Source organism: Ascaphus truei, chromosome 1 (assembly GCF_040206685.1).
Source record: "Ascaphus truei isolate aAscTru1 chromosome 1, aAscTru1.hap1, whole genome shotgun sequence".
Classification (NCBI taxonomy): Eukaryota; Metazoa; Chordata; class Amphibia; order Anura; family Ascaphidae; genus Ascaphus; species Ascaphus truei.
Window position 1 is genome coordinate 7,610,134 of NC_134483.1, and position 13,703 is coordinate 7,623,836.

A 13,703-nucleotide genomic window follows, 5' to 3' on the forward strand; every position below is an offset into this window, starting at 1 on the left:
GACTGGAGTTGGCGTCCCCTTCTATAGAGGGTCCTCTTCTATTAGCAAGCCTATAAGCATTGCACTAACCTCCGGAGAAGCTCTAACAAAAGGCACTTACCACTCAGCCAATGGAGGGAGCTTATTTTATCCAGGACTTGGACAAAGGATATGAAATATAGAGGAGACAGGATGGAAACATGTTAACAAGCACATAGCATTGTCCCCTGTGAGAATATGCATTGTAGCTACTATGCTGACCGTCATATAATGTATATAACACAAATACTGACCGACCTCCTCGAGTCCTTGCTTTGCTCTGCCATAGTGAATGCAGTTCTTATTCCGCTGGATATGCACACCACATACACAGGCTCAAACAACATTCAATTAACGTTACACTAACAGACTGACGAGACCGTGGGCACGGATCACGTGTACCTCACGTTAACGCCTGTGACACTCTTCAGTGACGATGCACAGATCTTAACCAGCCGCATTACAATGTGACCGGGTAAGTCTGGAAGAGGAGCAGGAACGAGTCCTGCTTAATGCTGAAGTAGTTGAGTTTCCAGGGTAAGGAGACTGAATATCTTTGCGTTGCGAGTGTTTCACACAGGAGATTCTTGGATTTGAAAAAAAGGATAACGCAAAGTGACTCGCAATCACTTCCAAGAATCCCGCAGGTGAGCGTCCATATTGTCACAAGAGGTAGGTTTGATTAACCCTATAAAACTCTTAGTGCCCCTGTGGAGCGGAAGGGACTAAGTACATCAGTCATTACAGCGTGCTTATATCATATTTAATGTACGATGAACACGACTTGTGGAGTATGTGAGTTCAGGGCCTGATCGCAGATGGGATACGACCTAGCAACATCCACCAGCAACAGTATCTATTCATCTAACCTAGACCAAGCTCTCGCCTCTAAGGCCCCAATCCTGTCAAACCAGCGCACCCCCACTACCTCAAACCAGCGCACCCCCACTACCTGAAACCAGCACACCCCCACTACCTGAACCCATGCTCCCACACTGCAGAACGTTACCAGAGGAAATCTCCCTGCAAAGAACGTTTCCTCCACTACAAATTCATTCTCTCTCCTACAATGCTTGCCCCCATCTCTTGCCAAGCATTTCTCCTCTCTTATATCCACTGTCCTCCAACCCTCCTCCCAATGCTCCCCAAAGCAAACCTGGAGTCCCGGTCTTCAGCACCTTCTCCCCTGCACCTTGCACTCCAACTTCCTTACACAGCCCACTGTAAACTCCTAATCCTCCTTATCTATTGCACCAGGGACACAGTATGTTAACGTTGATATTTAATTGCTATTGTCTTCAGACAGAATTGTACTTCAGTATGGTACAGTATGGTACAGTATGGTACAGTATGGTACAGTATGGTTAGGCTGAGCAGACGTCCCGGATTTACAGCAAATATCCCCGGTGTCTCAACAAGAGAGGAAGGAGGGGGAGAAGGGAGAGAGGCGGGGGGGAGAAGGGAGAGAGGCAGGGGGGGGAAGGGAGAGAGGCAGGGGGGGGGGAAGGGAGAGAGGAGGGGGGGGAAGGGAGAGAGGCGGGGGGGAGAGGAGGAAGGGAGAAGGAAGAGGGGGGGAAGGGAGAGAGGAGGGGGGGAGAAGGGAGAGAGGCAGGGGGGAGAGGGAGGGGGAGAGGAGGAAGGGAGAAGGGAGAGAGGCGGGGGAGGGGTGCAGAAGAGAGAGAGGAGGGGTGGACAGAAGGGAGAGAGGCGTGGGGAGAAGGGAGAGGCGGGGGGAGAAGGGAGAGAGGCGGGGGGGAGAAAAGAGAGAGGCGGGGGGGAGAAAAGAGAGAGGCGGGGGGAAGGGAGATAGGCAGGGGGGAGAAGGGGGAGAAGGGAGAGAGAATGAATATTGCAGTGTAAATGGGGACTCTATAAGACAAACAGAATGGGACGTTTGGCTGCACACGCACTAGCAAATACCGCCGGGCACATCGCCGCACAATATTTGGCCGCGAGCCCGGCGCCATGTTTAAATGTTCCAGTGGTCACCATTCACCGCCACTCATGTGACCGTGCCAGACTGCCGCCGCTCTGAGTGTCGCGATCCCCCGCTGCTGCACAGGACATTTTTATATAGCGCGAAGGAGCAGAGGGATTTTGACACTCGGCCCGGTCCCTGTCCGACACATTCACATGGGCGGCGGCGAGTGGTGACAAGTGGGACATTTAAACATGGCGCCGGGCTCGTGCACAAATATCGCCAGGCGACGTGACTGGCGGTGAGAGCTGGGGGCGGCGGAGCGTGGTTGGTTGCGGCCAAAACGTCACACACCGTATATAAATACCAGTATAATATTTATTTTTTAGTGATGTAATTTTTTGTATAGATTATTATGAAAATCTGGTCACCCTATGTATGGAATTCTAAGTAAATTATATTATTAACACAAATAATATTAGGATCTTTCATAATCCCAGTTATAGTTACGCAAATGGTTTATAAATACAACTTTCAGACTAGAGCCAAGGAAACATACCTAATTTGTGTTATATATATATATATACACATACATACATACAAACATACACACACACCTAAGGAGGCAAAGCTGGCAGAGTAGCAGAGAGCCTACTCCGATACCAATACTTTGCAGAATTATATAGGTGTAGCCCTGTGTAAAATTGGTGTTACATGTTATCATGGAGGTTTGCCCTCAAGCCCTGTGATGTGTAACATGTAGCAAAGGAAGTGTCAGCATGCTCTGTGTCCACTGTTAGTGACACAGGGGTGGGTCTTTCTGTTACCTATATATTACGCATCACTTCCTAAAGTTAGTGAGTCAAGTCTGAGGTCAAGAGAGAGTTCAAGGTCTGCTGCAGACAAGTGAGTTGCAGAGGGTGACAAGCTGACTTCACACTGTGTCCAGGGCTCTGGCACAGCTGGTGGCCCTCCCTTAGGGGAGAGGTGGAAGAGACATATCTGGCTAGTTTACAGAATCAGGAGGGACCTTCCTGGAGAGGACAACATAATGATGTGCGGCTAAGTGTCGGCCGCTATGATGGGCAGTCTGCCAGATGTAATGCAAATAAAGATGCCACTGATTAGGAGACCCTTCTTGTCTGTGAATGGAGTTACTCAGGGAGAAGGTGCACCCAGGAGTTCTCTCCCAGAAACTCCTCCCTGCTATCGTGGGGATCTGGAAGGGATGGAGGCGCTGTACCAACTGTGAGTAGAACTCCGCACTACCTCATACGCCTGTCATGGTGAAATCCCCACTACCAACGAGCGGGAGACACAGGAGTCCTGTGAGCCGGCAGGTGCACCACATGACACAGACATGTAACTGGGGGCAGAGTATACACATAGGGACCCATATGAGATTGGGTAGGGCTCGAACCGTTACATAGGATATAGCCAGCATCCCCTGTAACCTGTATAATCTCCCTGCACTATGGCCAGCGGAGGCCGACAGTCACACTGAAAGATAAGCACCCCCTGCAGCAACGCTGGTTCAGGTCAGAGAAGCCGTGCTAACTTATATTCAGAAGAGAGAAGGAACTCACAACGGGCTGTCCCACATTCCCCTTCTCCCCTATACTCTGACCCTGAAACTACTAAACACAGGTGCATCTCCACTTGAAAGGATATTCTGACCCAGTGGGCTCGTCTTGAAGTTCGTTATAAATGATTAAACATCCCTGCTTTTATTTGTTTTAGCCGTTCCATTTTGTAACACTGATCAGAAGTCGCTCTGCAGTTCTCCTGCTCAAATACCTTCATCAGTCACATTCAATTCTGTTACACTGTAAGGAGGAGCGGAGAGTCCGCTGTACATGCTGTAACATACATGCTGTAACATACATGCTGTAACATACATGCTGTAACATATATGCTGTAACATACATGCTGTAACATACATGCTGTAACATACATGCTGTAACATACATGCTGTAACATACATGCTGTAACATACATGCTGTAACATACATGCTGTAACATACATGCTGTAACATATACTGTAACATATATGCTGTAACATACATGCTGTAACATACATGCTGTAACATACATGCTGTAACATACATGCTGTAACATACATGCTGTAACATACATGCTGTAACATACATGCTGTAACATACATGCTGTAACATACATGCTGTAACATACATGCGGTAACATACATACGGTAACATACATACGGTAACATACATGCTGTAACATACATGCTGTAACATACATGCTGTAACATACATGCTGTAACATACATACTGTAACATACATGCTGTAACATACATGCTGTAACATACATACTGTAACATACATACTGTAACAGTTACAGTACAGAGGGCTCTGCGCTCCTCCTTACATCGCCGCTCTCATGTCTCGCTTTTTGTGATGTTCATCTCCTCTTCTTCCCACTCCTCTGTCCCACATCAAATCTTTCTCTTGCTGCTCCGTATCTTTGATACTCCATTTCCCTCACTCAGCTCTCTCTCTCTCTCTCTCGCTCTCTCTCTCATTCAGACTCATCTGAATTTTTTTAAACCTTTTTAACTGAGCATTTCCACAGTTTTGTAATGCACCTACACGCCCCACAGCCCGTGGACCAAAGCTCTTGGCCACGGTGTATTGCCACGGACTTCTTTCTGTCTCACTGCACATACCCCGGTTACTTTCACATTTCATGCACCTATCCCTATTTAGATGATTATTCCTTGTATTATGTGTGGTTTATGGTTCACACTACAGCAATTAAAATATGCCACACAATATGGTGCTCGGGCAGTGATGGAACGCTAAAACAACAACTTATTTACACAGTAATGTCTTCTAGAACATAGCAGCTTCATGTTAGGACTGGTAAGAGGGTGCACATGGCTGGAACCCCACTGTCTGCTCCTGTCACCTTGGGCAAGTCCCTGCATCTCGGGACCAAAACATGGGTTCTGCGAATGGTGCCATACACATTTGGACGCTATATTGGAAACAGATTCTGTTATATACACAGCAAAGCATTGCTTATTTCTGCACTGACCAGGTGAAGAAATGACTCCCCTTTCTCTTACCTTCCATTGCGTATTTCATATCCTGAGCAAAGAGGCTCCACATTGCTTCAGCGCTGACCTTGCCCACACTCAGCTCCTGAGGAAATCTTGGGAGGAAGAGACAGGGTACCGGTCAGCGGGAATACGTAGATAAAAGGACCTGCCTGTGATATGATTGCAGAGTCAGGAAACATTCAGTAGTATAAAATAAAGGCCAGGAACTGCAGTGGTGACAGTAGACAATGGTCACTGGCTTGTTTTTTAAACTTGTGATTATAATAATATTAAACCAATAAGCACCCCGGAGCTAGCGTTCCACAAACTGTCTCCTAGTGTGGTACCGTTACTCCACGAGTCACCTAGTGTCATTCGGACTGGCGTGTTGCATTAAAACTCCGGAAGTGCAAACAGAATGGCCATAATCCTCACTCTATCTGTGGGAGAGACACTAAATACTGAATAGACACGACAGTCACAAAGGCAGTTTACAAGCTGTGACAGAGTGTACAACAGGAAATGAGAGCCCTAGTAATTGAATTGTGAATTGTTAAACAAACAAGACAGCACACAGCACACTAGCCTGAGGCTTGTGAACTTTTATATATATATATATATATATATATATATATATATATATATATACACACACACACACACATATATATATATATATATATATATATATATATATATATATACATATATATTACCATATTACATCTATGTTTTTTGGTGTACTGCTGGGACTGATAATCTTATATAAAAATACATACATTCAGTTTAAGGCTGATGCAAATGGTCATGGAGCATTATATTGCCTGAATGAACCATGCATTGCTTTCCGAGGGGTTCCAACGCAACAATATACTGTATATCCATCAAAATAAGGAAAATGGGTATTAAGTAAATAATGCATCATAGTGACACGTCAAGACATTAAAAAAGACACTGTTCTAACAGAAAATGCCAAGCGTATATGCCGATAAAAAAAAGAAAAAGTGTTTAGGAGTAAACGGCATCAATGATTTCATTATACAACATGCAAGCAGAAAGCTTCTTTAAAGCAGAAATCCCCCAGAAGCCTATGCGTCCAACTCGTATAATGTTGGTATTTTGCTCACTGACATGTCTTGCTCTTTAAAAAAAAGATGTATATTTTTATAGTTACAAGTCATAGTTTTCTCAATCTTTGGCTTCCGAGGTTACCACGGTAACCATTAGACTGCACTGGGCTTTGAGGAGATCTCCATTTTAACCACCCGGACACCTAATACTTCTATTTCCTGTAATAAGAATGGCGGTCAGCAGGGGACGGCTGCTTTAAGCCATGCGCTGCTCATTCCACAGATCTGACTTCCTTTAGCAACACAGCCTGCTTATGCAGATCCCAACTTCAGTGACGGGGCTAAGAGGAAATACCTTGGGTAACACTGATCCCCAACACAAAGCCAACATCATCACAGTCAACATCCATTTGTGATGCCATTTCTTTTGCATGCATATGGTTACCATTCAAGAGCACTGCACACCTCCTATTGTCATTCACTACAACAATCTGAGGACCACAATCAGCAGGTATCTCCACCGTCTCAGAAGGACAACCATACAATTGTCAGAGGAGGTGTACTCCCAGATCCATTATTGTTACTTTTTAACTTGAAAAACCACAAGAATAAGTTGTGGATGATGGAACATCAATACAAATAATAATAATAATAATGTAATAGGTGCAATAGTGTCTGAGGTGGAGAACACTCGGCCACCTTATAGATAAACTAGAAGAGGACAATACGGCACCTTGTCTTATTGCCTTCTTTTACTTTTTAACTTGAACCATATATTAATGTCAAATCTCTGAAGAAAAGTGGATGTGCTCAGAACGGATTTGATTTCTTCTTCACTTTGGTACTAGCCTGCGACTAAGAATCGGGGGTGTAAGTTATGTCTGTTTTGCAAAATGTGCACTTTAGTGCCAAGATCACATATGTCCCTAGGTGAGACTGCACCTTCCAAGAGTACAACCTGCTCTGAAATGGGGACAAGCCCCTTCTGCTCTTCTCCAAGCGTGGTCCAACGATCCATATGGGCGAGCATGCAATGTACTGGCAGTCAGGCAGCATACAAGAAGAAGGAGGAATGCTTTCCCTCACTCACCCTCCATCAGGAAGCTTTTTATTAAGGGCTCGCACCTCGACGCATCTCAGAGTCACTTATACAACAAGAGACAAAGCAGACAGGAAGACAGACTGACAGGAGGTGGATTCTCTACAAAGCACACAAGGATTAGAAGGAAGCAGAAACAGAGACAGCAAAGAGCACAGACAGAGTCCATGTAAAGCACACAGGCCAGCTTACTGGTTAAGCACAGGGGTATATGCATTCTTATCTTCCTCTATGATGGACACAATCAAAGTTATGAGCTTTGGCCAGAAGTCCAGGTTCTTGATACATGGGCCCTGCTCCTCTGGAGGCAGATCTTGCTTCTTGTTCTGGGTAAGAAGAAACCGGAAGTAAGAACAGAGTCTCTTTTTCATTCAGTGTAAACGGACTAACAGCAAAATGGTTAAAAAGCAGGGAAATCCAGCTATACTACACTTTAAGTGTAATCAAGTATTTAAACAGGGCAATGTACTCATTTTACATACAAAGAGTATTTTTAAGTTCTCTAAAGCATTTTATTTAAGTGAAGGCCAGCAAATCATGTAAATAGCAGAGCGAGGCGCATGCCATGGTGAAGTAAGGCTTTAATAATATAATAAAAGGTGGAGAACAGCTGATGGACTCACAAAAATAACTTTTTACAATCACATAATATATGATGCTGGCCGCCATATGGACGCTTCCAAATCGGACAGCTGCCCCATATTCAGACGGCATAGCCACCTGTTGTGGCCTCACCAGAGGTCCTAGGGTCACGTCTCCCTGAGTCAGCTGCTGGATGCTGCGTATATCTTACGGTGTCACATTAATGCATAGTGATGTAGGAAGACATACCGAGGATACAGAGATCGTCGTTAACGCGTTTCGCAACACAACGTTGCTTCTTCAGAAGTGAATGTACTAACAGCTCTTAATCCGTTCCCTCAATACCCTGTCTGCTACCATGGCGAGATACTGAATAAAAGCTCTTAGCTACATTGTATAATATTTTATAAATAAAGGTATATAAGACAACGGCTATTAGGTCATTTATCGGTTTCCATGAAAGCCACAGTGTATACACAGAGGGATAAGAAAAAATATAAGAGATATAAACATACCATAATGTATTCATAAACAAAATAATTACAACTGTTAAAGGGACAAATGTATGACATTAAATACTTCATACCTAATGTTAATAATCAATAATAGATTTATAATGTATCTATTGTATAGCTACAATAAAGGTGATAAAAATGATACATACATGTAACCTCCCTGCCGACTGTAAAGGAATGTATCCCCCCCCCCCCATATGTTTCGCCGCGCTCTCGGGCCTATCGGACCTAATGGGAATGCGCGTGCCTGCGTCGGCCGCTTCATTTCTGGCGCCCTGCTGCTCCTTCGGAATCCCAGCATCAAATGACACCACGGACGTCACGAACGCGATGCCACACGGCGTCTCATTGCCATGGCAACGTGACATTGTGATGTCAAATGACGTTACGACGTCGTGCTTCCATGGCAACGTGCCGCCGTGCCACGTCACGTTCATGACGTCCGCGGCATCATTTGACGCTGGGATTCCAAAAGAGCAGGAGGACGGCAGAAAGGAGGCGGCGACGCAGGCAAGTATCTAGGGAAATCCGCCGCTGCGCACAAGGACACTTCCCGCGGTCAAATCATAAAGTTACTATGTGCGCTTTCCTCTGGCGGCGCGTCTCTCCGCTGGAGAGGTACGTATGCTCGTCTCCCTTAGTATGGGAAAAGAAAACGGAGCCGGACGCTTCTATCTAGATGTTGTAAAATTGTGTCTGGTGAACCAAAAAACAATAGCCAAATACGCCCAAAACAGTGACTATCCTAAAACATAAACACCGCAAATACAATAAATGTGAATAAATACCGTCACCAAAAAATTGTGATATAAACAATAGTGATATAAGGCGACGTAAGGAAAAAGAAAAGAAAAAATATATACATATATAGCCGCTCTACACCCTTGTAATGGACCATCCACAGGTCCCAAAAGTTGTATATTGTCTTCCAGGTAAGGGGAGCGAGCGCTGGCGAATCACGTGAAGATATGCGTGAAAAAATACATATAATGGTGTAGCCACTAATAGAATGTGATACAATCTAAAAAATAAATGTGCTGGTCTCACTCAGTTCTCTTCTATAAATAATAGCGTATCAGAGATCCATCTCTCTCTGAAAGGAGCCCTTGAATAGACACCCTGGAGTAGATTTTTCTAGGTGAATTTCTTTAAGGCCACTTTGATGTGTGTTTCTCCCAAGAAATAAGAGAGCTCGCAATGGTGTAATACAATAAAGGTAAGGTAGTTTCCCTTCTTCCGCTGGTGTTTAATGGATAACACACATACATCACTAACATTCAGGGACCATTTAACACCTTAAGTCATAAATCACATACTGCACAGGGGGAGGGATAGGCTTCAGTCAGATACGTTCCAGGATGCACTGTTTTTAAGCAAAAACCTTTCTTGTTTTATCCATTGTAACACCGCCGGAAGAAGAGATCTGTGTATCTCGAAAGCTCGCACAAATAAAAGCATTTCGTTAGCCACAGAACGGTATCGTCTATTCATTTTTGCATATATATACAGTGTTCGACAAACCTATACATTTGCTCGCCCCGGGCGAGTGGATTTAACATCGTGGCGAGCTCCTATTGGCCCAAGCAGCACACGTTTGGTACTAGGTGGCGAGTAGATTTTTTGGTGATTTGTCGACCACTGTATATATATATATATATATATATATATATATACACTGGCGTCCGCCTTTATTCTAAAGCGGCCGCCACCAAAAAGAGCGTCTGTCTCGCGGCTGTTTCCTGGCGCGTGCTGCGCGTCACAGTGGCGCCGGTCACACCGTGCCAGGATTCTCCGGCATCCCCGAAGGCCCTGAATGTTGATGGGGTAACGGGAAGATGCGGAGCAGCCAGGGGGAGCAGCTGGGGATCGCGAGGTGAGCAGATGCGATGCGCACGCGGGGAAGAAGATGCGCACGCGGGGAGGGGAAGGCGGCTGGCGCGCAGCCAAGTTCGGCGCCCAGCCGAAAACAATTCTGGGCAAACGTTAGAATAAAGCTGGTCGCAGCAGTATATATATCATGTAATCACCAGCAAGGTGATAAAAGGAGACAGCACTCACCAGGTAAAGTCCAAATAAACTGTATTCAGAGTATTCACACAATTGTGTGTTACACTATTTTGTGTGTTTTTTTACCTTCCCTTTCATATGAAACGCTACTTATGAGGTGAATACCTGGCTGTGAAGCAATTGCTGCTGGATATAAAGACGTCTCCAGAACTTCTACACTGTTCCAGATCCCAGAGTGGATAAAAAGCTTGAATTGTTTGAAACGCTGTGAGTGCATATCGTACCATTTATGGGTTAAATTGTCAGAACATACTACCCCACGTTTTTTCTTTCTTGTCTCCCCTTGCGCCTAGGTCAATCTTTTGGAATATATATATATATAAAAAAACAACAACAAAAGGTATGAACCTGCAACTAACTGAAAAATAACACTGAATTGCTTAAATCAAAAATCTATCATGTAATGCTAACCAGGTAGAGAATAGCAGCTAAATGTCGGTGCTGGGGACAATAATATGAATACTGAAAAAAGAGAAAGAGAAAAGTCTCCCACTAGAAGCACTCAAGCAAAATAATAATATGAAAAAATTGTTTATTCAGGGACATGGATTACACAAAAAAGGTACAAAGATTAAAACAGTCCCCGTGGGATCCCTACAGCTATAGAAATGCACAACATGAAAAGGCAACGCTGTACTCCTAGATCTGTGTGTGATAAGATCAGAGTAACACTACCCAGGAGAGAAAATGAACTCCTGAGATGCATGTAAAGACCGGCTGGTCAAAAAGGTATAAAGCTGTGTGTCGTGAACCATACACTGCAAATAATACTGATTGCCAATACAATACCACCTAGGTCCCCAAAACAAGCAAGTAAATATGTGAGAAATAACCACTGTAGAAATAGATGAGCACTATATATACTTGCAGATAATCAATGAGGTCTGTCACACACGTGTATATCTATCTCTCTCTATATATCTATATATATTTGTATATATAGAGAGAGATATATATACACACACATATATATACACACACACACACACACACACACACACACATACACACACACACACACTGCTGTTTATAGCCTAGCACAGAAGCATTCCCTGTAGCTAGGTTTGGCCAGCTTCCCACAGAGGAACGATGGCCTTGTGCTGAGGAATAAACCCCTCAGAGCCCCACATACCGGGTCAGTGTGGTACTCGCGGCTGTACAGCTCGTGGCAGTTGTTGAAGATGTATTCGTAGGTGGAGTTCAGACAGGCCTTCACGCAGTCCTTCACCACCTGGCTCGCACGAGGGGGACTCTGCAGCTCTTGAACCTTATGGAAAATATTGATGCAAAAGAAGCTGATTCTTATGGACAATGCTGGCACTACACAAAGGAAAAGCCTGACCCAACTGTGCTGCCGTAAAATAAACGTAATCAAGCACCCCTTCCGTTTTATGTGATGCAGATTTCCCCTAATTCGGCTTCTCTACAGACCTTAAGGGGTTCAGTCATCAGAGGCTGTGTCCCATAGGAACTTTGTCTTCCAAACCGGGTGGATCCACATGCTTTTTGTATGACGCTTATACAAGATACAGATAACGTGATTTTGCCCATATCCCACAGTGTGGAAGCAGTCTTAGTGTGAACTAATTCCACAAGCTTGTGCAGCAAAGACCACCCCCGTAACAACAATGCTACTACCCCCTGTGTGACACAGTGACACACACTGACAGGGACATGGCACTTCGCGGTCACTGAAAATAAGTCTCCGTGAATGTAACTTAAATGCCTATTACATGAACTTTAAAGACAAAACCCAAAAAGGTGAGGTTGAATATTTTCTGAAATGTTTAGAGGGGGGGGGGGGGAGACTTCACAAACGCCATGAAACCCCGCAGTGCGCCACATGCTGATTGGAGGAGGACAGGCTGGCAACGCGGCCCTGCCAAGCAGCTCAATAATTCCCTCTCATTAACAGGCCACAAGCTATTGAAGAATCAGTGTTCAGTTCTGTTCATTACCCCAGAGCCGGTTCCTGTAATTCCCTCTCAAGGAGAGGCGCAGAGCGGAGAGGCACAGCGCGCGGATACGTGTCCTGCGTGCCTGCTCTCTGGCATATTACTAAATGCGAGGTGACACGCTCAGCATTGTCGGGCACATGCAAGCGGATTTCTGCTCCCTAGCTATTCCCGTTTGGAAATCCTGCTGAACGTCCTGAGCTGACAGCCCCCACACAGCTGAGATGTGGAAGATGCTGGGCCACGTATAGACATGTACTGCAGCTAAACTCAAGAGAAGGAATGCTTAGAAACGTACAAGGGAGGCCCATGTCCATAGTGTTACAGGATAGAATAACTACTGGAGTGTATTACAATGAAAAATGAACGAAGAAAAGAACCCCTTATCTGGGGCCAGCAAAGCACGCAGGGTTACAGTACCAGCATCATGGTGACTGCGCAAGCAGTTCTCATTTCTCAGAACAAAATACAGATTTGAACCCCTTTGTTGGCAGAATTGAGAGCCCCTCTGGCAACAAAGGGGTTAAGCAGAAGCTTGTTCCTGAAGTACCTACGGCAAGTGTGCGTTCTGTAAAAAGAAAGCGCGTTCCTGAGCTCCCAACCGGTGCGCTGGCTCCTTTTATTTGAGATTATATATCTTTAGGATTGAAAGTGTCTGCACAAAGCTTACTGAGCCGCCACCTTGCTTTGTTTCCTATTGGTATCGGCCGCAATGCCGGTGTTAGCCTCCTGTGTACAGTCAGCAGAAGCCGCAGGTGGCGGTGTGCTTGTGGTCTTGGATACGCAAAGCTCTGCAGGTTCCACCAGCACGGAGGGGGTTAATGTTGCATGTAAAACATGACACGTTACTGGGGTAACAGGCGAGGTCTGCGCGTCGTCGTCGTGTATACAACACACAGCCGCAGAGTCTCTGCATTTCCCTAAGCTCTCGCAGAAGGTTTTTCATGCACGGCCTGTACACATTATAGTCTATGATGCAGATTCCCTGGGGCAAAATTGGTTCAACACAGCACCAAATGTATCAAAGAAATAAAACTCATTAAAAAGCAATCCACGTGTTTTCTGGTGCCAGACATAGCAGGGATCCACTGAATCACAGCCCAGCAGAGCGAGGACACAAGCCCTTCAGCTTTGTTCAAGGCACAAACTTCCTTTAAGGAAAACACATATATCCCCCCCGCGCTCCTCCCTTTGTGGCGTATGCGGCGGGGGAAAAGATCGGCCTTACATTGATGGAAAACAAACGCGCAGTTCCAGCGCTCCGCCCACATTGGCTCGCAATGTATAAGTGACATTCTACATTTCCATCCCAAGTCTTATAACAAAGGAGACATTTAGTTGCATCTTTTGATCAAAACATGATTTAAGCCGCTAACCCCATCATGGTAACCTTCAAAACATGCTTCCATGGACACCC

The 13,703-nt window shown here is 45.1% G+C and overlaps 1 protein-coding gene across 10 annotated transcripts in view; it reads right to left on the reverse strand.

Moving 5' to 3' along the window:
- UNC13B (unc-13 homolog B) overlaps window positions 1–13,703 on the reverse strand; it is a 565,224-nt gene that overhangs the window by 176,193 nt on the left and 375,328 nt on the right. For 9 of the 10 annotated variants that reach the window (XM_075579702.1, XM_075580181.1, XM_075580121.1 and 6 more), the window contains 3 exons: window positions 11,464–11,598; window positions 7,360–7,493; window positions 5,026–5,111 (listed from right to left, as the gene is read on the reverse strand). In XM_075579702.1, the coding sequence (XP_075435817.1) occupies window positions 5,026–5,111; window positions 7,360–7,493; window positions 11,464–11,598 (355 nt within the window). Of the gene's footprint in view, window positions 1–100; window positions 137–5,025; window positions 5,112–7,359; window positions 7,494–11,463; window positions 11,599–13,703 lie in introns of all 10 variants that reach the window. The other variant, XM_075580079.1, reaches the window with a different exon arrangement.